This window comes from Schistocerca americana, chromosome 2 (genome assembly GCF_021461395.2).
Source record: "Schistocerca americana isolate TAMUIC-IGC-003095 chromosome 2, iqSchAmer2.1, whole genome shotgun sequence".
Taxonomy (NCBI): Eukaryota; Metazoa; Arthropoda; class Insecta; order Orthoptera; family Acrididae; genus Schistocerca; species Schistocerca americana.
In genome coordinates, this window is record NC_060120.1 from 842,610,197 (window position 1) to 842,632,122 (window position 21,926).

A 21,926-nucleotide genomic window follows, 5' to 3' on the forward strand; every position below is an offset into this window, starting at 1 on the left:
TTACATCATTGCAGTTACAATGTCTGTGTTTACATAGTGTCTGTATCTTCACATTATATGTGTGCATGTCTGAAGGAACAGACACTTTTCTGACAACTGTAGCTGTGATAACTATTACAAAATGGATTTGCATTTTGTAAATTTGGATTGACATCAGCTGTTTGTGACAATGAAAATTTGTGCCAGACCAGGACTCAAACCCACATTTCTCACTTATCATTAGCACTCACTTTAACCCCTTCAGCTATTCGAGCATGCCTCCAGGACTCCGTGACACATTGAAGTTTGGGTTGGTCTGGAGATGTGCTCAGATAGCCAAAGTGGTTGAAGCTACCATTCGCGATAAGCATGAAATCCGGAGGTCCATTCCGGCTCAAATTTTTATTTGTCACAAACAGTGGACATCAACCCAGAGTCACAAAATGCAAATCCATTTCATAATGTAATCATTAAGTTTAATCCAAGTACATATGTGGAGGTATATTATGTCAAGAATCTTCAAAATATTACTTTCATTGTTAACTTTGAGTGAGGATCAAAGTGTCACAGACCATTTGAGGTTTTTATTATTTGTACCCTATTCGTGTTAGCTTTACAGGATCTGATCATCAGTGAGTGACTTCAGCTGGGTATGGCGTACCCGAAGAAGCTTGTCCACTTATGTCCTCACCGAATTTACGACATTGTTAAGACTAAAGTAAATTTTATGTGACATCAGTGTGATGTCTCCTGTGGGTATCTAATTTTTCGTCCCTTGTGCTTGTATCTAGCACGTGGCAGAGTGAAATTTGTCAGCATAGGCTGTCACTTAGAGCATGGTTGGTGGAAAGACTCCTGTTTATTTTTGGATGTTTAATGAGTGTATTGGAGTAATCAGATAGGTAACAAGAGGCCACAGACTTGCCTGATATGGAGCAGTGTCACTATCATTATGCACCTGCAGTTAAATAAATACTCAGAGGAATGTAAGTCTTCAGTCTCCAACCAATGCCAGTGCAAATTTAGGTGTAGGGTAAACCTATGGTACTTGGTGTGTAAAAAATCAATCTAAAGGCCAAGATCATTTGCAGCAGAGCATGAAGTGGATACCTACATGTCACATAAATGGGCTTAGTAGCAATATGTTGTCAAAGTGAGTACATGAAGTAGTCTGCAGTCAGTTGCCACAATATTCAGTCTTTCATACCTATGATTCATCACTCTCAGTTTTTGTCATCTCAGTACCAGCAGCCATTCTGTCTTGCAGTATTTTTTGTATTCTATCAGTGAACATGATATTTGTGTGTTCATATGTAACTTCCTCATAATGCAAGTTAGTTCATTAAAACTGTTTGCTGTGGTGTACGGGAAGGTGACGTCGTTGAGTGACTGTACGAGGATACAGGATGACTTGGACAGGATTTGTGATTGGTGTAAAGAATGGCAGCTAACTCTAAATATAGATAATGTAAATTAATGCAGATGAATAGGAAAAATGATCCTTTAATGTTTGAATACTCCATTAGTAATGTAGCGCTTGACACAATCACGTCAATTAAATATTTGGGCGTAACACTGCAGAGCGATATGAAGTGGGACAAGCATGTAATGGCAGTTGTGGGGAAGGCGGATGGTCGTCTTCGGTTCATTGGTAGAATTTTGGGAAGATGTGGTTCATTGTAAAGGAGATCACTTATAGAACGCTGATGCGACCTATTCTTGAGTACTGCTCGAGCGTTTGGGATCCATATCAGGACAGATTGAGGCAGGAAGTAGAAGCAATTCAGAGGCAGGCTGCTAGATTTGTTACTGGTAGGTTTGATCATCGCGTGAGTGTTACGGAAATGCTTCAGGAACTCGGGTGGGAGTCTCTAGAGGAAAGGAGGCGTTCTTTACGTGAATCGCTACTGAGGAAATTTAGAGAACCAGCTTTTGAGGTTGACTGCAGTACAATTTTACTGCTGCCAACTTACATTTTGCGGAAAGACCACAAAGATAAGATAAGTGAGATTAGGGCTCGTACAGAGGCATATAGGCAGTCATTTTTCCCACGTTCTGTTTGGGAGTGGAACAGGGAGAGAAGATGCTAGTTGTGGTACGAGGTACCCTCTGCCATGCACCGTATGGTGGATTGCGGAGTATGTATGTAGATGTAGATGTTATCATCAACCATCAGAAGCTCTTCTGGAACTGTTATTGGTTTTACACACTTTCATGAAATTTTAATTGGTAATTATTCAAGCTTTTCAAAAGTAGAGTGTGGCAGATTAATTTCTGTCTTCCCACATCACTCTGATATGGTATAAAACAAGGATTTTTTCAAAAGTAAGGTCTGTTTTGCAGTAAAAAAAACTAACACAGATATTGCCAACTTTGTTTTATTTCATTTGGCTAGTTCTCTACATATTATTCTCCACTGTTTAAACATTTTCAATATTGTTTTACTAATTTGTTTACCTCCTCTTGCGCACATGAGTACAACTGGTCTCCAACTGATTTTTCATTTCTTCACTGATGTCAACAGCTGACCAAAGAAAACTCTCTTCAGTTAGAAAAACAGACTGTACACTAAGTGCAAGGTCCAGGATCTACACTTAGAGGTCTACTTGCTCCCGTCCCAAGGATCTGATTTATTCTTGAGTTTGAGGAGCACAATGAGGTTTTGATTCGAGATGCAGCAACAAAACATTAGATGCCAACTGATTATGTCATTAAATACTGTATGGCATATGGCATGCTGGAGCTTCCTCAAGGTTGCACAGTATATAGCTGAATTCATTGTTGTCCCTTGTGGCATTAAGTGGATTACCAAGACACCAAAACTCTTCCAAAACACAGATGCCAATAATTTTTAGGTGGAAATTGTCTGTTTGGGTTTCATTTTGGCTCAGGAATACGTGTGTTGCCATTCCACTGAATGCCGCTTTGTTTCTTGAGTTATGTGAAAATCTAAATCTGGAATTTAATAATGAAAAACAGAAACTAATATGAGTCCATGACCACTGTTGTTGCGGTCTTCAGTCTGAAGACAGGTATGCAGGTCTCCACAATAGTCTATCATGTGCAAACCTCTTCATCCCTACATAACTACTGTAACCTATATCCATTTGAATCTGCATCTGCAGTCATCCCTTGGTGTCCATCTGAAATCCCCCCCCCCCCCCCCACACACACACACACACACACACACTTCCCTCCATTACCAAATGATAATTTAATAATGCCTCAGGATGAGTTCTGTCAATGATCTCTTCTTTTAGTCATGTTGTGCCATACATTCCATTTCTCCCCAATTTGGTTTGGTCCTCCCTCATTTGTTACTTGATCTAAACATCTATTCTTCTGTAGCACCACATTTCAGAAGCTTCCCTTCTCTTCTTGTATGTTATATTTCCCTGCAAGCCTACACTCCGACACTAAAAATCATATCAGATATTGAAGAAGTCTACTTTTTGAGAAATGCTTTTCTTGTTATAGTCAGTTTGCATTTTATATTTTCTCTGGTTTGGCATCATCAGTTATTTTGCTAATCAAACGGAAAAATTTGTCTACTACCTTTAATGCCTCATTTCCTAACCTAATTCCCCCAGCATTGACTGAATTAATTTGACTACATTCCTTTACCCTAGTTTTACTTCTGTTGATGTGCATCTTGTACCTTATTTTCAAGACACTATCCATTCTGTTCAGCTGCTCTTCCACGTCCTTTGTTGCTCCAGACAGAATTACAATGACAGCTCCACACTTCAGAGTTTGCCTTCTTCTCACTGAACTTTAATTCCCTTTCAAATTTCTCCTTGGTTTCCTTTCTTGCTTATTCAATGTACAGCCTGAACAACATTCGGGATAGACTACAATACTGTCTTACTCCTTCTCAACCTTTGCTTCCAATTCATTTCCAATTCACGCCCCTGATTTTTATGACAGCAGTCTGGTTTCTGTACACATTGTAAATAATCTTTTGCTTCCTATATTTTATTCCTACTATCTTCAGAATGTCAAAGAATGTATTCCAGTCAACAATGTCAAAATCTTTCCCTAAATTTACAAATTCTATTACAGTAGGTTTACTTTTTGTCATCTTATCTTCTATAATAAGTTGTAGGGTCAAACCCAAACTGATCTTCCTCAAGTTGGCTTCCTCCAGTTTTTGTCATTCTTCTGTAAATAACTTTTTTACCATTTTGCAAGGGACTAATGGTTTGGTAGTATTCAAAACTGTCAAGACCTTTCTTCTTTGGAATTGGCATTATTACATTCTTCTTGAAGTCTGTGGGTATTTCACCTATCTCATATATCATACACACCAGGTGCAATGGTTTTGTTATGGCTGGCTCTCCCATCTCAATAATTCTGACAGAATGTCAATTAGTTGAGGTGCTTTGTTTTGACTTAGATCTTTCAGCACTTGGGCAAATTTTTTACATCTCTCATCTCATCCTCATTTACTTTTTCTTCCCTTGCTGTACTGTCTTGAAGTTCACTCTCTTGTATAGCCCTTCTACATATCCCTACCACCTTTCAGTTTTGCCTTCTATACTTGGTACTGGCTTGCCACATGAGTTCTTGATACTAATGCAACTGATTCTCCCTTCTCAAAAGGTTTCTATTTCTCCAACAGATAGCACCTACCTTTCCAACAGTCACTGATGCTTCTAAGCTCAACAGTCCTTTATCCATTTTTACTTTCTGCCAATCTTATATTTTAAATGTCTGTATTTCCTTTCACCTGCTTCATTTGCTGCACTTTTATATTTTCTCCTTTCATAAATGACATTCAATATCTCCTGTAATAGCGAATATTCATCCAGGGGCTTTTATTTTCACCTATGTGGTCCTCTACTGTCTTCACTACTTCACTTCTCAGAGCTACATGCTCATCTTCTTCCATATTCCTTTCCCCTACATCACTCAACAATTGCCTATTGCTCCCTTTGAAGCTCTCAACAACTTAGTTCTTTCAACTTATCCAGGCCGCACCTGTTTAATTTTGTACCTTTTTGCAGTTTCTTCAATTTTAATCTACAGTTAATAATCTAAATTGGAACAGAGTCATCAGCCTGTAGATATGTATAACAGTTTAAAATCTGGTTCCACAAACTGTGCTTCACCATTACACAACAAATCTGAAACATTCCAGTGCCTCCAATTCTTTTCTGTATGTACAGCCTTTTTGTATAATTCTTAAACCAAGTGTTAGTATGATCAAATTATGATCTGTGCAAAATTCTACACGTCAGCTTCCTCTTTCATTATTTTCCATTAGTCCATTTTTCCTTTCCTTTTTTTCCTACCATCAAATTCCTGTCCCTCATCACAATTACAATTCTGTCTCTCTTAACACAAGTTGAATAATTTCTTTAACCACATCATACATTCTTTCAATTTCTGCTTTAATCAGGTCATATTGTTTTTAAATTTCTTCATCTGTGGAGTCAGTTGGCATAAACACTTGTAGTATGATCTATGTATGTATGTATGTATGTATGCATGCATGCATGCATGCATGTATGTTTATCTTGGCTACACTAATATGTTCACTACACTGTTCACAGTAGCTTAACCACACTACTATTTTCTGATTCACTATTAGATTTGATTAAGTATTTAGAATGCTATTCTCACCTGATGAGAAGATCTGTTCTTCTTCCCATCACATTTCACTAAGCCCCACTACATCTAATTCAAACTACCTGTTTCCCTCTTTAAATTCTCTGAACTACCTACCTGATTAAGGAATCTAACACTCCTTGCTATGACCCATGGAATACCAGTTTTGTTTTCCTTGGTGAAGAGAGCCTCCGGAGTAGCCCCACCCAGACTACTTTGCCTCTGGAGTATTTTGCTCAAGAGGATGCCATCATCATAGAACCATACCATAGAGCTGCATGTCTTTGAGATAAGTAAAGGTTGCAGTTTTCCCTAGTTTTCATCAAGTACCCTTGCAACTACTGCAAAGGCTTCTGCCTCTCTACAGAAGCCATATGTTTGTCAAGGTGATCATTATGTATACGCCTGACAAAAAGAAATGCAACCCCTCTGGTCAGTATGCATGCACTAATTCAATTTGATAAAGAGTCATAATACCATTGTATACTCACGTGAGGCACGCTGGCTGTGTGCCTTATGTCAACAAGCATTGCCTTGTTGAAAACTAGCACCATAATACTGTCACATGAGAGGTAACACAGGAGGATACAGGATGGCCACGACATACAAGTGTGCCATCAAAATTTCCTCCAGTAACTACCATCTGTGACATGAAGTCATACTCGATGGCTTTCCACGACATGATGTGAATAAAAACATTGTGCCTCTCCAGAACTGAATAATTAGACCTTTCCCAGGTCACTGCTGACAGTGCTCATTTAGGATAGAGAAGAAATGCGATTCATTGTTGAAGACAATGTGATAATTTTCCTCAGCAGCTCAGGCTTCCTGGCCATGGCACCACTTCAAATGCAGCTGCTTGTGTTGTACTATGTGACGATCCTACAGTCTGGTGGTCAGATATGGTCGAACGGAACTTTGATTATGAGTATTCCAGGTGTCGTGCATTCCATTTCAGGCCAGTCACATCCAAATGCCCCACAAATCTGGATATTTCCAGATTCAACCAGCTGGACAAACTGACACCCACAATAAGGCCTCTTTCAAACTCTGTAAGGTACTGATAACACTGTCTCACACAAGTATGCAGCATCTCTGTATCTTTCAATGTGGTCACTCACTCGGCACCTGATGTTGTTCATGTCTCATGTCTCACACAAGTATGCAGCATCTCTGTATCTTTCAATGTGGTCACTCACTCAGCACCTGATGTTGTTCATGTCTCATTTATACCCTCTACAAGTCCTGGCACAAACATTAATCAAAAACAACACTAGTGCACTCTGGTGGCCATTCCACCTGTCACTCTAGGTGCAATAATTCTCTAATCATCTACCTGCCAAACGTCTGAGGGTGCAAGATGTTACACTGACATCTGATCATGTCTGTTGGATGCTTCACTTTTTGACAGGCAGTATGTGTTAAAATACTTCTTGTCTTGATTACAAAATAATTATTATTGCTCTGATGGAAGCCTTTGAACTCAAACATACAGAGCTCTAGCAAGAGTTGAAACATGTGACAGACATTAATTAATTTATTTGGAGACCTAGGCAGTATGTTTTAATAACTAAATCTGGAAGGCCAGAGTGGAATTAAAGTCCAGTGACCACACAGTTCAGTATAGTTTAGATCAGAATATAAGCAACTACTAAATTTTAGCACACAGAGGGCACTTACCATGTACACATCTAAAACAGAGCGAAAGGGAAGGAGTATTAGATTTACATGTTGTAAATGCCACACTTCTTACAGAGGAAGTGCAATCTCGGAATGGATGGGTGAGGATTTTGGATAAGGTCTTCTTTCAAGACTGCACCAATATTTCCCATAAATAATTCTGGGACATGGGTCACAACGTATCTGAGACTTCATATCTCAGCCAATACGCCAACAATGTCCTACATCTAGCTAAACAGTTTAAAATGATGAAAGCTCAATAACATATAATTAGTAAAATAGCGAGTCAGTGAGATGACTGATATTGCCTATTTCTAAAAATCTGTTTTATATTTGGTCTAGCACTACCAACAAGCATCATAGGCCACGAAGTTCCTTCAATTCCTCTCTGTTGTTTTTATTGTTACCACAGTCAAAAATACCTGTAAGTTGTAGCAAATGGAATTTCTAGCCTTAACATTCTCTGATAATAATGGATACCAACCACCAAGCTTTTGCTACCATAATGTTAGTTATGTTTTAATAAAATCTGTTTTTAGTGGAGTGTCTTATGAAATCCAAGAAATTGTATTTTGAATCAAAATTCACCATGTGAAAATATTCATTCACTAAAAATGGTCTTACAGCCAAGACATTTTCTTCTTGATTTCGGGATTTAGGAACATAGTTGTTAACAGATTTTATTACTGATGACAAGTGACAACTACTTAGTTTTGCAGTCAAGCCTTAGTATCCAGAGAGACAGTTGCTTTGTTTTACTACATCAGAAGAAGTACTTTGTCTAGCTCATTATATGCAACAGTGTTCTTTCAATGTGTCTGTCTGCTGCTCAATGCCTCCTCTATGTGATGAGTAGCAATATATCTATGCCATATTGTTATTTAGCGCTGGATTTTTTTTATAACAGAAAATCTGGGATGGAGTAACAACAATATGAAATGGAAATGCTGTTGTTACTCACCACATAGAGAAGGCACTGAGTAGTAGGGAAAGAGAGATATTGAAAAAATGTTGCCCCCCCCCCCTCCCTCAGACACATACAAATGCATAATATGTGACCACTTCAAACACTCACGTCTCCACAGCATCAATGAATTTTTCAAGGGAAGAAATTCGAGACTATTCTGTAATGTCCTCCAGCTTTCAAGAAGTTTCACAAATGTTAATGAATGTCTACAAGTGTTCCAGAATACTCTAAAATGCTCTAAAGTGCAACTTGAAATCAGCACATGTCACACTGATCTGAACATCAGCATAACTGTCCTAACTGAAGAAATGTGCAAGCTAATAAAGACACAAACAACTCATCAAAAAAGTTTATGGGCTTATTGAGAGAAACTCTGAGGGTTCTGTACAAATTTATTTATGTACCTATGTGGATGATAATAATAATAATTTTGTGTGGCTCAATGGCTTGGTGCAAGCCTTTTTATTGGACACCACTTCGGCAACTAGCGTATCCTTCCTGTTATCCAAATGGGGAAAGTGGACCTACAGTTTAATGTGGAATTGGAACCATGTGTTGTTTATGGTGACTCCTCGCATCATAGAGAAGAGACCGCAAAGTTAAAACAAAGACTGAAGAATCCATAGTCTGATTGAGATTCGATCCTGCAACCTCTCAGTTTCCAGGCAAATGCTTTACTGCTAGACCATCAGGCCTGACAGGCATGTAGATAATCAAACAATGGAAACTCCATGTAGGAATATCAACAATGTAAGACAGACTGCTACAGTAGACTGCTATGGTAGTTATTCACTTAGGAGTTACGTAATTCCAATCTCACATGTTCATGAACCTCTCTATACCATTCTTGGATTGACCTATGTGCAATTGTTGCTCTCAACACCATTTAGAGAGGGGTCATTACACTAATGCTTTTTGTAACATTTCTGTTTGACAGATACATGTGTCTCAATGGAAATATAACTGTTGTTAGTGCAGACTACAATCATCTGCTTCAAAAGTTGTGTTCACTACTTCAAATGCTCAGCGTAGTTTTTGGCTGATTCATTCTGAGAGCCACACAGACATCGGAAGATGCAATTACACAATTTTGAAATTGATAAAATAATGTCAATATTTACCTCACAAATAAATACAAATGAGTGGAACATTCCAAAGATATGTTGTTACTGAATTAAACTGAATGTCCATGAGATCTATCTGAAAAAGTGAATAAAAATGTAATGAACAAGGTGTACCATAGATATTATTTAAAGTGAGATGGTATATGTTACACAGATGGTACCTAGGATGTTTTCATTTGTATTTATCAGTTGCAAATGTTGGTGATACGTTTTGTTTATTATATTTCATTTGAGGGAGTATCTGATAGATTTGGGTCCAAAAAATCGATTTTTTCAAAACTGTTATTTTCTTAATCTACAAATTTTAATGTATGCTTTGTATAAATTTGATCTTGATATTAGTATCAGGAATGCTTTTGAAATGTTAAGCTCTACACTTGCAGCCACTTCCAACTTTTCATACATTCGGGAAATAGTGTGGAGAGTCTTCTTATCTCAAAGCTGTAACAGATAATAAACAGAACAACATTCCAATAGAAAAGCTGGAATGTGGTAGCCACATTCAAAAGAGACTCTGTGTTGAACTTTGTTACAAGCTAGACAAGAAGAGATGAGAAGCATTTGATGATGGAAAACGAGGAGGAAAAGGCAGGCTGACTCTTAAAGAAATTAATTATCTTCAGTTATATTATGGGAGAGCTAGAAGGAAATATACAAAAAATTTAGAGGCGATGGAGCATGTGCTGTGTGGGCAATTTACTTTCACAAGCTATCCACTGACCCAAACAAATGAATACTCTTTGACCAAAAGACGAAAGGTACAATACAATTTTAAAAAACCTTATTCACATAAGCACTACACACAACCCAATAAAAAAATCTATTTGCATTAGCAATCACTGCTAGGACCTATTACGAATGCAATTAAATCTGCACTGAGGTTTCTTCCAAATTCTGATTTTCTGAGGAAGTGGCTTCAAGACAAAACACATACTTCAATGAAGTAATAAGTGTACCTGGTGTGGAGAAGCAACTGAAAGATCTGAAAGCAAATAGATCACCAGGTCCGGATGGAATCCCAGTTCAATTTTGCAAAGAGAACTCTATGGCACTAGCTTTCATTTATCATAAATCTCTCACCCAGCATAAAGTCACAAGCAACTGGAAAAAAGCGCAGGTGACTCCACTACGTAAGAAGTGTAAAAGAAAGGACCCACCATGTTGCAGACCAATATCCCTAACTTCTGTTTGCTGTAGAATCCTTGAACATATTCTCCGTTCGAATATAATAAACTTCCTTGAGATTGAGAAGTTTATGTCCACAAATCGGCATGATTTTAGAAAGCATTGCTCATGCGAAACACAGCTTGTCCTTTTTTCCACATGATATACTGGGAACAACGGATGGAGGGCAACAGGCAGATTCCCTATTTCTAGATTTCTGGAAAGCATTTGACATTGTGCCCCATTGCAGGCTATTAACAAAGGTACGTGCATATGGAGTAAGTTCACAGAGGTGTGAGTGGCTTGAAGACTTCTTAAATAATAGAACCCAGTACATTGTCCTTGATAGTGAGTATTCCTCAGAGACAAGGGTATCATCAGTAATGCCCCAGGAAAGTGTGATAGGGCCGCTGCTGTTCTCTATACACATAAACGATTTGGCAGACAGGGTGGTAGCAATCTGTGGTTTTTGGCTGATGATGTCATGTACAGTAAGGCGTTGAAGTTGAATGGCTGCAGGAAGATACAAGACGACTTAAACAAAATTTCCAGTTGGTGTGATGAATGGCAGCTAGCCCTAAACGTGGAAAAAATGTAAGTTAATGCAGATGAGTAGGAAGACCAAACCTGTAATGTTCAGATACAGTATTACTAGTGTAGTCAAGACATTTAAATATCTGGGAGTAACGATGCAAAGCAATACGAAGTGGAACGAGCATGTGAGAACTGTGGTAGGGAAGGCGAATGGTCGACTTTGGTTTATTGGGAGAATTTTAGGAAAGAGTGGTTCACCAGTAAAGGAGACTGCATTAAGACATTGGTAGGAACTATTCTTGAGTGCTGCTCGAGTGTTTGGGATCCGTACCAGGTTGGACTGAAGGAAGACATTGAAGCAACTCAGAGGCAGGCTGCTAGATTTGTTACTGGTACATTTAAGCAACACATACATGTTACAGAGATACTTCGAAACTCAAATGGGAGTCCATGGAGGCAAGGCGACATTCTTTTTGAGATACTCTATTGAGAAAATTTAGGGAACTGGCATTTTAAGCTGACTGCCAAATAATTCTACTGCCACCAACATACATTGTGCGTATGGACCACAAAGATAAGGTCTGAGAAATTAGGGCTCATACGAAGGCATATCAATAGTTGTTTTTCCCTCACTCTCTTTGCGAGTGGAACAGGAAAAGAAATAACAAGTAGTGGTGCAGGGTACCCTCCACCACACACTGTATGGTGGCTTACACAGAATTTATATAGATGTAGATGAAGAAAATGCAAACGAAAAATTACACTGATAATTTAATTTTGATTAGACATTCAAAAACAACATTCAATGGAGTCGATATACTAAAAATAGGTGTCTATGGTGTTGTTTGTTATAAAAATAGCTATGGAGATGACTACACAAGTTCAGATGTATAGATAAACTAACAGTACTGTAGACAGTATTCTATACTATAAAAAGCTATCACAAAAGCCATCAACTGAACTGAAATCCACATGAGTGGTTACAGATTTAACATCTAACGTATAGCTCTGAGTAACAGAGGAAAATTAATTACCAAGTTGTATAACTACACAAACCTGTTGTTTTGGAAGAGGCATCTCCCATAGTGATGCTCCTGTCAATTTATTCCAGAAATATGGTCTGTTCTCTCTTTTACTCCAGAACTTCCGCCAACCCTGATGTATCAGTTCTGGTGGTAAGTCATCAATGAATCCTCCAACAGGAATTCCCTATTTTAGAAGTGAATATGTATTAAAGAAACGAGAAGAGTACCTTTACGGAGTCGTGTTTTGCATAACGAAAAGATGATCATATAATAATGATAATTTTATTACCTGAGGGGTCTGGGGAATTTGAGGCAATGGTGCGGTATGAGGCATAGCATTTTCAAGGTCCACTCCTGGAGGAATCTTGATGGGTGTTGGAACAAGAACCGATAAATTTTCTGGATGATGTGGATGTGAAAGCGGTTGTACCTGCGTAACAGCTTCCCATGTTGATGTACTGGGTATTTCTTGCTTGCCGCCGATATCATTCATCGCGTTGGGAACAGTACCTCAGTTCACTAATATTAAGCTAAAAACATACAGATAATAACTGCAACAAGTTTCAGACACACACTTTTCTTTATTTACCCCGTAATAACTGAAAGATTTTCCATGCTTGGCCAAAAAAGGCGAAACTGACGATTCCAAGTTGTGTGTCCGGCAGCACAAGAAAGCAATAATTTAACAATATTTATAAAATTACTGATGCTTTAGTTAATAGTAAATGAAAACTGAATTCAAAATCACTCACTTCCAGTACAGGAAAGCATTAAAGGCGAAAGTTCTAGTCGATAACGCGCATCACTATTGTCAAACTACGTGACCACTTTGTTTACAAACTTTTGACACGTAAATATAAATGCAAAACAAGCGATGAAAACTGCGTACACCGCAAAACTTAATACTGGTACGTCTTCCCCGTACCTATTTACAACTTTCCGGTGATACAAACCACGGTTTAACGTCAAAAACAGGGATTTCATTCATCTTTTTCGCAACCCGTTAAAGCGTACTTCACCCAAGACGACGCCATTTGCTCACAGCTGAAGTATGTCACGTGATCAGAACGAATTCCTGGCGTTGGTAGGGAATATTTTGAAAGGAATGACGGGAAGTATTAAAGATCTTATTTGATATTGCCAACGAAATAAAACAATATTTACGTTACAGAGGCACTCCGTTGATGGTCAGAGTGTGACAAAAGCAAGCGCCCAACACATTCCTTTGATGGAAAGGATGATTACATCGCTATAATTTTTTGTATCATTTTTGGTGAATCCGATAGAATTTAAAGAGTTGCAGACATAGTATTTGTTGGGTTGACACCAGCCATTTCGTTTTCACTCAGTGTTTACGGCTTTGTGCGTTTGTGACGATTCGTGGGAAGTAATTGTACGGCGATAAATTTTAAACTTTCGTTGAATAGTTTTGTTGTGAAGAAAACCATGTCTGTCGCCTTCGTACAACGCGGTAGGCCACCGCCGAATCCCATGCAGATACAGAAGGTGAAGTACAGTAAACGCACCAAGTTTACAATCGCTTACAACAAAATGTTAGATTTACTTCTGACAAAGTTGAAGATTGCAGATTCGAAGATCGTCTATACTGTTACAGATGTTGGATGAAAACTGCCACCTTATTCAGACTATCCAAGAATATCAGAGCAAGGGAAAAGCACAGGAGTGCATGCAGTAAGTAATTCTCTCCTTCATTTGTGTTTGTGTGTAAACAATACCATAATATTAGAAATTAAATTATACATAGGTATGTAATTATTTACACATAAAATAGTGCTTTGGTGTTGTCTGCTTGTTCCTTCCACCCCGTTGGAGATACCCTTAGTACCAACCACACCACTTCTCGCCCTCCTGTTAATCCATAAATATCATGTACATTTCCTTTTGGCCAGCACGTGTATTATGGAAGAGTGTATATAGTTTGTATATATTGTGAACACATATTTGTAGTAAACAATCCCATTGGTGCCTTATGGTTTCTTCACATTCCAAACCTGAATTTTGTATTTTTTTCCATCTGACTGCAGAAAAACCAGAGATATATGCTCTGCCTTTATTTTAACTTTTCAAGAATATGTTAAAAATATTAGTTATCATAACATAAAATATAGCAGTGAGCCAGTCAGGTAGACAACTTTCCAGACCTAGATAGAGCATTACTGGGTCAGCTAAACAAACCAATACCAGATGTTGGCGACATCCAATAAAATTGTGATGTTGTGGCCTGTGGCTTCTTACATGTGCAACAGAAAGAGAACAGAATACTGAAAATAGTTTCTGTAATCAAACAATGGAAACTCCAAGTAGGAATGTCAACAATGTACGAAAGACAGATTGCTATTTCCTATGAAGAAGACTTGTCAAGTTGCGGACAGGCACAATTAAAAGTCTCTCACAAAAAAGTTTTCGGCTACACACACGCACACACACACACACACACACACACACACACACACATGTGTGTGTTACTGGCAAATGCTGTGGCCGAAAGCTTTGTGTGAGTGTGTTTTATTTGTGCCTGTCTGCAACTTGAATAGCTTTTCTAATGTAGATTGCTGTGACACACTATATCCGTAGCACAGTGCAATGTCTAGGTTAGGTTGTAATGTGACAGTTTGGTTGTGAGTTGGCAAGAAATCTTAGATGTGGTGACATTCTGAACTATAGCATAGAGCACAGTGTACAATTAGGATGAAGGGTGACAACCTGGGTAACACCTAACAGCTCTTCTTTTTATTTTTAAAATAGACATGTACTTTAATGATGTAATAGGGCTATAATATATGTATGGATACAAATGCAAGAAATGAAAGAGAAATAGTGTGGGCAGTTATGATCTGTCCTCTTAAAAAACTATCTTAGTACCCTTATATTTGATTTTCTGGCTTTAATTTTACATTACAGTCTCCGTAATTAAAACCAAGTTTACAGAAAAAGCCATTGAGGATACCTGTAGAGAAGTTATGCCTCATCCTAATATCACATCAGCCAATTGAGAAGTTATATCACCCTTTTCAGGGAACAAACATTTCCATCAGTTTTATTTGCTTCATATGAATGTAATTTCATAATTTTTGTATTATTTCTCTCATACTGCCCTACATTTAAGACTTTGTTACTGTGCAAACGCTGCTGGTATCAAGTAATTTATTTGTATTCCTAAAATCATCATTTACAAGTTCATATTTTTTCCAGGCTCTGATGACCTAGGTCTTTAATGTCAGACCTACCTTGTAAAAAAAGCTTCACTATTAGAAGATTCATTCTTGCAGCCTTGCATATAATTCTTTGTCTATTTTCTAAAATTTCATTTTATTTAAATCCACCTTTCACTAAAGTCCAATCTCACAAAGATTTCCAGTTCAACTCCCCTCTTTTTCTTACCCAGTTTGGGGAAGATGGCAAGACCTCGCAAAATGGCCTTCACTGATTCTTGCTTTAGAGTTCTTTGCCTTTTCTGTTGTAGGCCTAAGATTATAGTTCATAAAAACTTTGTTTTCCATGGTTGCACTATGCTCCTGTCCAGCTGTTTTATTCACTTCACCATGCAAAGTACCAATCAAAACATTCAGGTTCTACAGAGTGTATCATCACCGTGGTTACAAACTTTCAGGTTAGAGAGAGTACACCTACAATGATGGAAAATGAAATAGCCATGCAAGGTAGGAAACACTTCCCTGGCACAGTAGTGATGACACAAAGCTTCAAGAAAGGAAGGACACGAACAGGATGAGAAGACATGGTTATTATGCTCATTGTTACAGAAACCAGGAAATGAGAACAAAAACAGAAACGGTAGTCATCATAGAAGGTGTGATGCAAGCCCTGCATCTCCGGCGTATGTAAGATCTGATATTCAGGAAAATATAGAGCATGTCCTGGTATGCCTCAGCAGCTGCCATAATGGGTGCAGGTTTTGCAGTACTTTTAATCATACATATCCCCAGAGGATACAGTCAAGGCAAGTGAGGTCTGGCAATCTTTCTGGCCAATGCACCGGACCACACCGGCAGATCTTGTGTTGACGATACATCAAGGCTTTAATGTGAGGGGCCCCCATCACTCAGAAATCCAGCTAAGGATAATAAACATGTTGTCTCACCCAGTTCGTGTCCCTACTTTCATGTGTTAAATGCTGCCAGTACCATGCCAGGAAAGCATTTCCAACCATGCATTGCTATGAGAGTTTTCATTAATTTTGTATACTCTATCCATCCTGAAAGTTTGTGATTGCTGTGCTGACACACCCTGTTTATTTAGTCTCTTGTGTAAACATCTGAACAGTTAGGTTATTCATAATAGCCAAATAATTCTGTGAAAAGTGCTTTCAGGTTTTCATGAGAGGAACTGTTGATACTGATTCATGTAACCCTTGATCCAGACAATTCCTGCAGTTTTAGCTAGGCACATCCCAGCTATGTTGTGTGCTTCAGTGCATTGCTACATTCAAGCTGTCTTGTTTTCCATTGTTCATATTTTTAATCATAAAGCTCATGTTCTTCATTTGCAGTGAAAAATTGGTAACTTGTATGACAACAAAATATCAATTTAATGCTGTTGGTATCTGATTATTGTAACTTTGCTTAATGTCAACTGCTCTACTGTTTCCTAATTTGTCAAGAAAAGTAGAATAATACATCCCACATTGATATGCAGCAGTTCTAAGAGAGACAACATCTCTTACTGCTTTCATGGCTCTTCTGCCTTCTGATTTAGTGAGCTTCTTTTTGCAAGTTCAAACCATGATACCAAAGTCTAAAAGGAAGAAAAAAACTTACTTTGCAATTACCTGCCATGTAATAGCACATTTCAACAGTATTGACATCTACTCACAAGAATTTGTTGAAATCTGTCCTGTGTGCACCCATTTAGCTTAGAGTACTATTACTTCTTTTAGAAAAGATATTTAAAGTAGTTTATAGTATATTTACCTTTTTAATCTTTTAAGGGGGTGGATGGATCTGATTTACTTCAGTCAATGTTAAAGGACAAAAATGTAATATTGAAAAAAGAACTTATCTTTATTTCTTCAAAATATGGAACAATATTCATTGAAGGCAATCATTTCATAGATAATAATAGAGAGAGGCCTATGGTCATCTTATGTCCTTTTGTTGAACTTGATTGTGTACATGTTGACCAAAGTTTCCAATGTTGAAATGTGCTCCCTTACCTGTACACAAGACAAACTGAGTGTTTGATGGACATCACAGGCTTGGGGTATCCATGTAATTAAATTATTGGTAAGGCATTTCATATTAATTAGATCTCCTGGGGATGCCACCTTATTGGGGTATTTACATTTTGGATTGATTGTTTTGCTGCTTACATGAAACTGAGAGGTACAATGGCCATAACATGACCATTGGTAGGGCATATTATGCCAGGCAGGTCCCAGCAGGTGAGTGAGACAAAGTGTGTTCCACCAATCCCATGTTCCACCTGTGCAGCTTAACCCTGCACGCCATAAGTGAGAGCAATCCAGACTTCAGTTTGTGAACAAATACAGAAGAGCAAATTTCCAAATTTCACAGAAGACAGAATGGAGAGTATACATTTGCAATCTCCCATACAGACCGCTTTACTTTCTTCAGTAGAAAATTGACTGAAACAGACTAACCATAATATGATTCTGCTTTCCTGGCATATTCGTGCAAAGTGAGTATGTGGATATCCACCCTCAGATTTTATACTTCAATTAAAATAATTTTATGATCGACAGACTGCAGAGGCGGAGGGAGGGGGAGTTAGCGGCATGTAGCCATGGTAACAAAACAGGCAACACAGCAAGAACATGTGTTGTCCAGAAAAGAACTATGATTTACATCCCAAAACGTCAATTACAAAATTATTTTAATTGAAGTATAGAAGCTATTGTATATGGTTAAAACTGCTGTGAGCTCCACTCTTTCCAATTTTAGCACTAGACATGTGTCTCACAAACACGTTTTCAGGCTTGGCAAACTCATGTACCATGATTAGGGTTGCTGGAAGCTTTGTTGCTACATGTAAGTTCACATGATGTGTGTAACTTGGCCTCTGATAGAACATGTTGGAAGAAGTGGACTGTGGCAACTAATGCAGTATATCCGCAACAAAAAGGATGCCAAGCTACTTACACACCCACACCTTGCTACATAAAGATTGGTTAAAGCAAAATATCTAGACCCAGGGAAACTTGACTGATACTGCTACATTCCTTATGCTGACCATAAACTGCAGGGCGCTTAGAAAGGTAAATAGTTTACTGGAACTGGAAGTGTAACTAAATAACATCATATGGTGTATCATTGGGGTATCAGAGATGCAAAGAAAATAAGAGGATCAGATACAGCTGCAGTCAAGAAATGTCCTTTACTAAAGAGGCATGTACAATGGCAGGTACTCAAGAATGTGTTTTATTATTAACAAGAAAATTAAATTGATGAAATCTTCTTGGGTTGTCAGCTGGGGCTATCAGCTGAGTTGAGGAGTTGTATTGTCGCAACATTTTGACAAGTTTCCTGTTTGTTATCTTCAGGTGGGTCCATGTCCAGTTCATTTGTTTATAGGCTAGTCACTAGGCTGCAGACTCCTGGTGAGAAAATTGTATGCCTTTGGAAGAAATGTTGCATTCAGGAGTGGGGTTCTAGCTGTTGAGTCCTGTTGTTGCTTGTCTATTCTATCCACTGCCTCCATTACTTTCATGTCAGCAGACCCCTGATGTATTTTTGTTAACACCACATTCCATGCGGAGCTAAGTTTTAACTACATTATTACATCCATTTTGGTTAGAGAACACTGCAGCAGTTTCTGTAAATTACACTGTAGGAAATTTTGCAACCAGCCACAATTGCAGTGTTTCCTGCAGTGTAATTCATTTTTAAGTGCTGTCCTTGTTGACAACATCATCAAGTACTCTTATTTTCACTGCCTCTTTGATCACCAAATTCCAGGACCCATTGCCATGGCAAAATAATACCCATGAGAAGATTCCCTAGAGTTACTAGAGTGTCACTTCAGCAGTGACAGTATGAAACTATTTTGATACGCACTCACCACAATCCACTTCCAAACTGGTTGGAAAGTCCTGTGAAAAGATTGATGGGTCACTGAGCGTTGCCCTCTAGCACCAGGCATTGCTAACTTATGTACAGAACACGTTGAGGAAACAGTTCTCGAGAAAGAAATGCAGACAACACCTTTGAAATATGGCCTCATGGTGAAGAAGACCTACAAGAATTCCTGTGCCACCTTGACAGCATACACGACAATCTAAGGTTGTAAAGGGACGTCCTCCTCTAGTGTTACTTTTCCTCAACAATAGTAGTCAATACCAGTAATATTTTTCGAATTTTGGACAGGTCAGTGTTATCTCAGCTGTTTCTCTGAAAAATTTCATAAAATTTTATACACAATATGTCATATTTCAAGCATAAAATTTATGAAAAGGAATTACTTTATTTTTGTTGTTACAATTGATATGTACTAGCTGTGAATGTACAGTTAAAATTGTGTTTTTAGGAACATTTAAAATCATGAATTAGTTGGCACACTTAAAATTTCTGTTATTAATTACACAATCTAGTACCGTTTATCAGGGTATTTTTGTGGATCTATTTATAAAATAATAATTGAACCTAACAGATATTAATTTGTCAAGAAAAATTGTAAACTCATCGGAATATTGTTATTACCACAGAGTGAAGAAGTTTCAAGCATTCCTCTGCTGTGATTGGACGTATTTTTGTATTTTGGCCGAACAATGTATAAGGGGCATTTAAATGAAACCCGGTTACTAGTGTAAAGTGATGGTAACAATTTTATTAACTCAAAAATGTAGTTATTCACAGTACACATACTCAAAAATAGCCACCAAGACTGTTGGCACATTTATCCCATTGCAACACTAGCCAGTCGATTCCGTCCTTGAAGAAGCTAGTAGGCTGCTGTCAGATCCAGGCGTGGACCCCGTCACACACTTCGTCGTCCATTGCAAATCAATGTCCGCTAATACCCAGTAACCAATGGATCTCATCCACAGTGATTCTGCAGTTGTCCAAGACTAAAGCATTCACTTCCGCAACCATTTCCATTGTGATGACATGATGAGCCTCTCCAGGACGAGCATAATTTTCCTGTGACTCACACCCCTCAGTGAATCGTTTGTGCCATTCCACAACACTAGAACAACTCAGGCCGTGCTCACCGTACATAGCCTTCATTCGTCATGGCCTCCAACTCCCTCCGCTGCCAAAAATCGAATCACTCCTCATTGTTCCTGCTTACTTGCCTACATGTTCGGTAGTGGATGATAACTTGTGTGACCACCTTCTCTTCGGTGTGAAACAACATTAGTGCTATGCAACATCAAACGGTGCCCAAGCGTCGGTCTCCCTACCAATAGATGGCTCCACCATACGTGCAGTTACATGGTGTCACATGTAAAGCAAAGGTAGACACAATGACCAGGTTTCATTTGAATGAACCTTATACAATTTCGGCTTTGTTAATGTAAAAGTTCAAAAGACAGCATGATATGGTAAAATTAAATTAAATTAACATAAAAACAAAAATTCTGCAATGGCATTTTTCAAAATCATGTAGTTCAGTTGAACCATGAGAACTTAAAAATGGGAGAATTTCAGCTTCAAGAATCAGACCCCTAGACATGAAGAACTGGGGTCAACTGTGCAAGAAAAGATAAGTAAAAAGTTTTTTTGCAAATCTTACTCTCCTCGAATTTTCAGAAAAGACTTCACCATAGTGGACAGTAGGAACAACAAAGAAGGAGGGGTAGATTACAGGGTCTACCATGGGGGCGGAAGAAAGTGGATGTCTACCATTCCTAGACTGTATGAAAAAGAACAACACTGATGGCAGTTTGGGACAATCTGTCTCTACAGGAGGAAGGCATACATGACCCTGTATCTAAATAACAATAGGTTCCACTATCCAGCGCAATGCAACTCTTGCCCAACACCTTGGTACACAGAGTTACAGCATCTGCATGAAACCTTTTGCAAGAACAGATCTTTTCAATTGAGACAACAGTTTCCAACTGAGCTCTGCGTGTCATGTCATGTTAACAAAAATAGGTCAGGAATGTCTGGATGTGGAGACAGCAAAGGCTTTGGGTGGAATAGACGGACAGCACCAGGACTCAGCATGTGGACCCCTCAAACGCACTGGGGCACCTCGGATAACTCACGAAGATTCATCTGTGAAATTTGCCAAGAAAACCTGCATTCCCCCATAACAAAATTAAAGATCAAATTGTTGATATTGACGTAATCTCGGACAAAGAATAAAGAATGGTACTGAATATAAATAAAAAAATACAGAAAATAGTACATGTTTGTAGCGCATCCATCCCGTAGCTTGACAAGCAAGTTGAACATCTTCATGAGGAGTTAAGAGAATTAAAGTAATTCACAATATACAATAAGAAATAGTGTAAAAATAGAGAACCAGTTGAAAATGACTCTTTATTGGGGAACATTGGATCAATATCATGAACAGCAAGACCAAATGTATGTTTCAAACACATTTTTCAAGAAAAAACCTAAGCAGAAAATGGACTTGAAATGGATCAAAAGGAATTAAGAATAAGATTGACAGTGTACTATCAAACAAGAACCAAACTGTACAGAGTGTATCAGTTTTAATCCAGTGCACGATCTCTTAGTAATGAGGTGCAAAGTAAAACTAGATACTGAGTTAGAAAGAACTAAACACAGTAACCACAAATCCAGTTTTATTGGTTAAAAAAAGGAGATGTAAAAGTTGAAGAATATCTTCTGAAATTAACAAATACTTTTGAAACTCTAGATAATGAAGACACTG

At 38.2% G+C, this 21,926-nt stretch overlaps 2 protein-coding genes across 4 annotated transcripts in view; one reads left to right on the forward strand and one right to left on the reverse strand.

The window, feature by feature from the left end:
* The window catches only part of LOC124595600 (mRNA (2'-O-methyladenosine-N(6)-)-methyltransferase-like), a 147,137-nt gene extending 134,022 nt beyond the window's left edge, over positions 1 to 13,115 (reverse strand). The window contains exons 1-3 of one of the 2 annotated variants that reach the window (XM_047134403.1): positions 12,836 to 13,115; positions 12,373 to 12,613; positions 12,115 to 12,267 (exon numbers count right to left, since the gene is read on the reverse strand). In XM_047134403.1, the coding sequence (XP_046990359.1) occupies positions 12,115 to 12,267; positions 12,373 to 12,576 (357 nt within the window). In that variant the 5' untranslated portion in view covers positions 12,577 to 12,613; positions 12,836 to 13,115. Of the gene's footprint in view, positions 1 to 12,114; positions 12,268 to 12,372 lie in introns of both variants that reach the window. The other variant, XM_047134402.1, reaches the window with a different exon arrangement.
* A 114-nt stretch (positions 13,116 to 13,229) lies between these two features.
* The window catches only part of LOC124595604 (trithorax group protein osa-like), a 92,159-nt gene continuing 83,462 nt past the window's right edge, over positions 13,230 to 21,926 (forward strand). For both annotated transcript variants that reach the window (XM_047134409.1, XM_047134411.1), the window contains exons 1-2: positions 13,230 to 13,589; positions 13,699 to 13,775. In XM_047134409.1, coding sequence (XP_046990365.1) covers positions 13,530 to 13,589; positions 13,699 to 13,775 — 137 coding nt within the window. In that variant the 5' untranslated portion in view covers positions 13,230 to 13,529. The remainder of the gene's footprint in view (positions 13,590 to 13,698; positions 13,776 to 21,926) is intronic.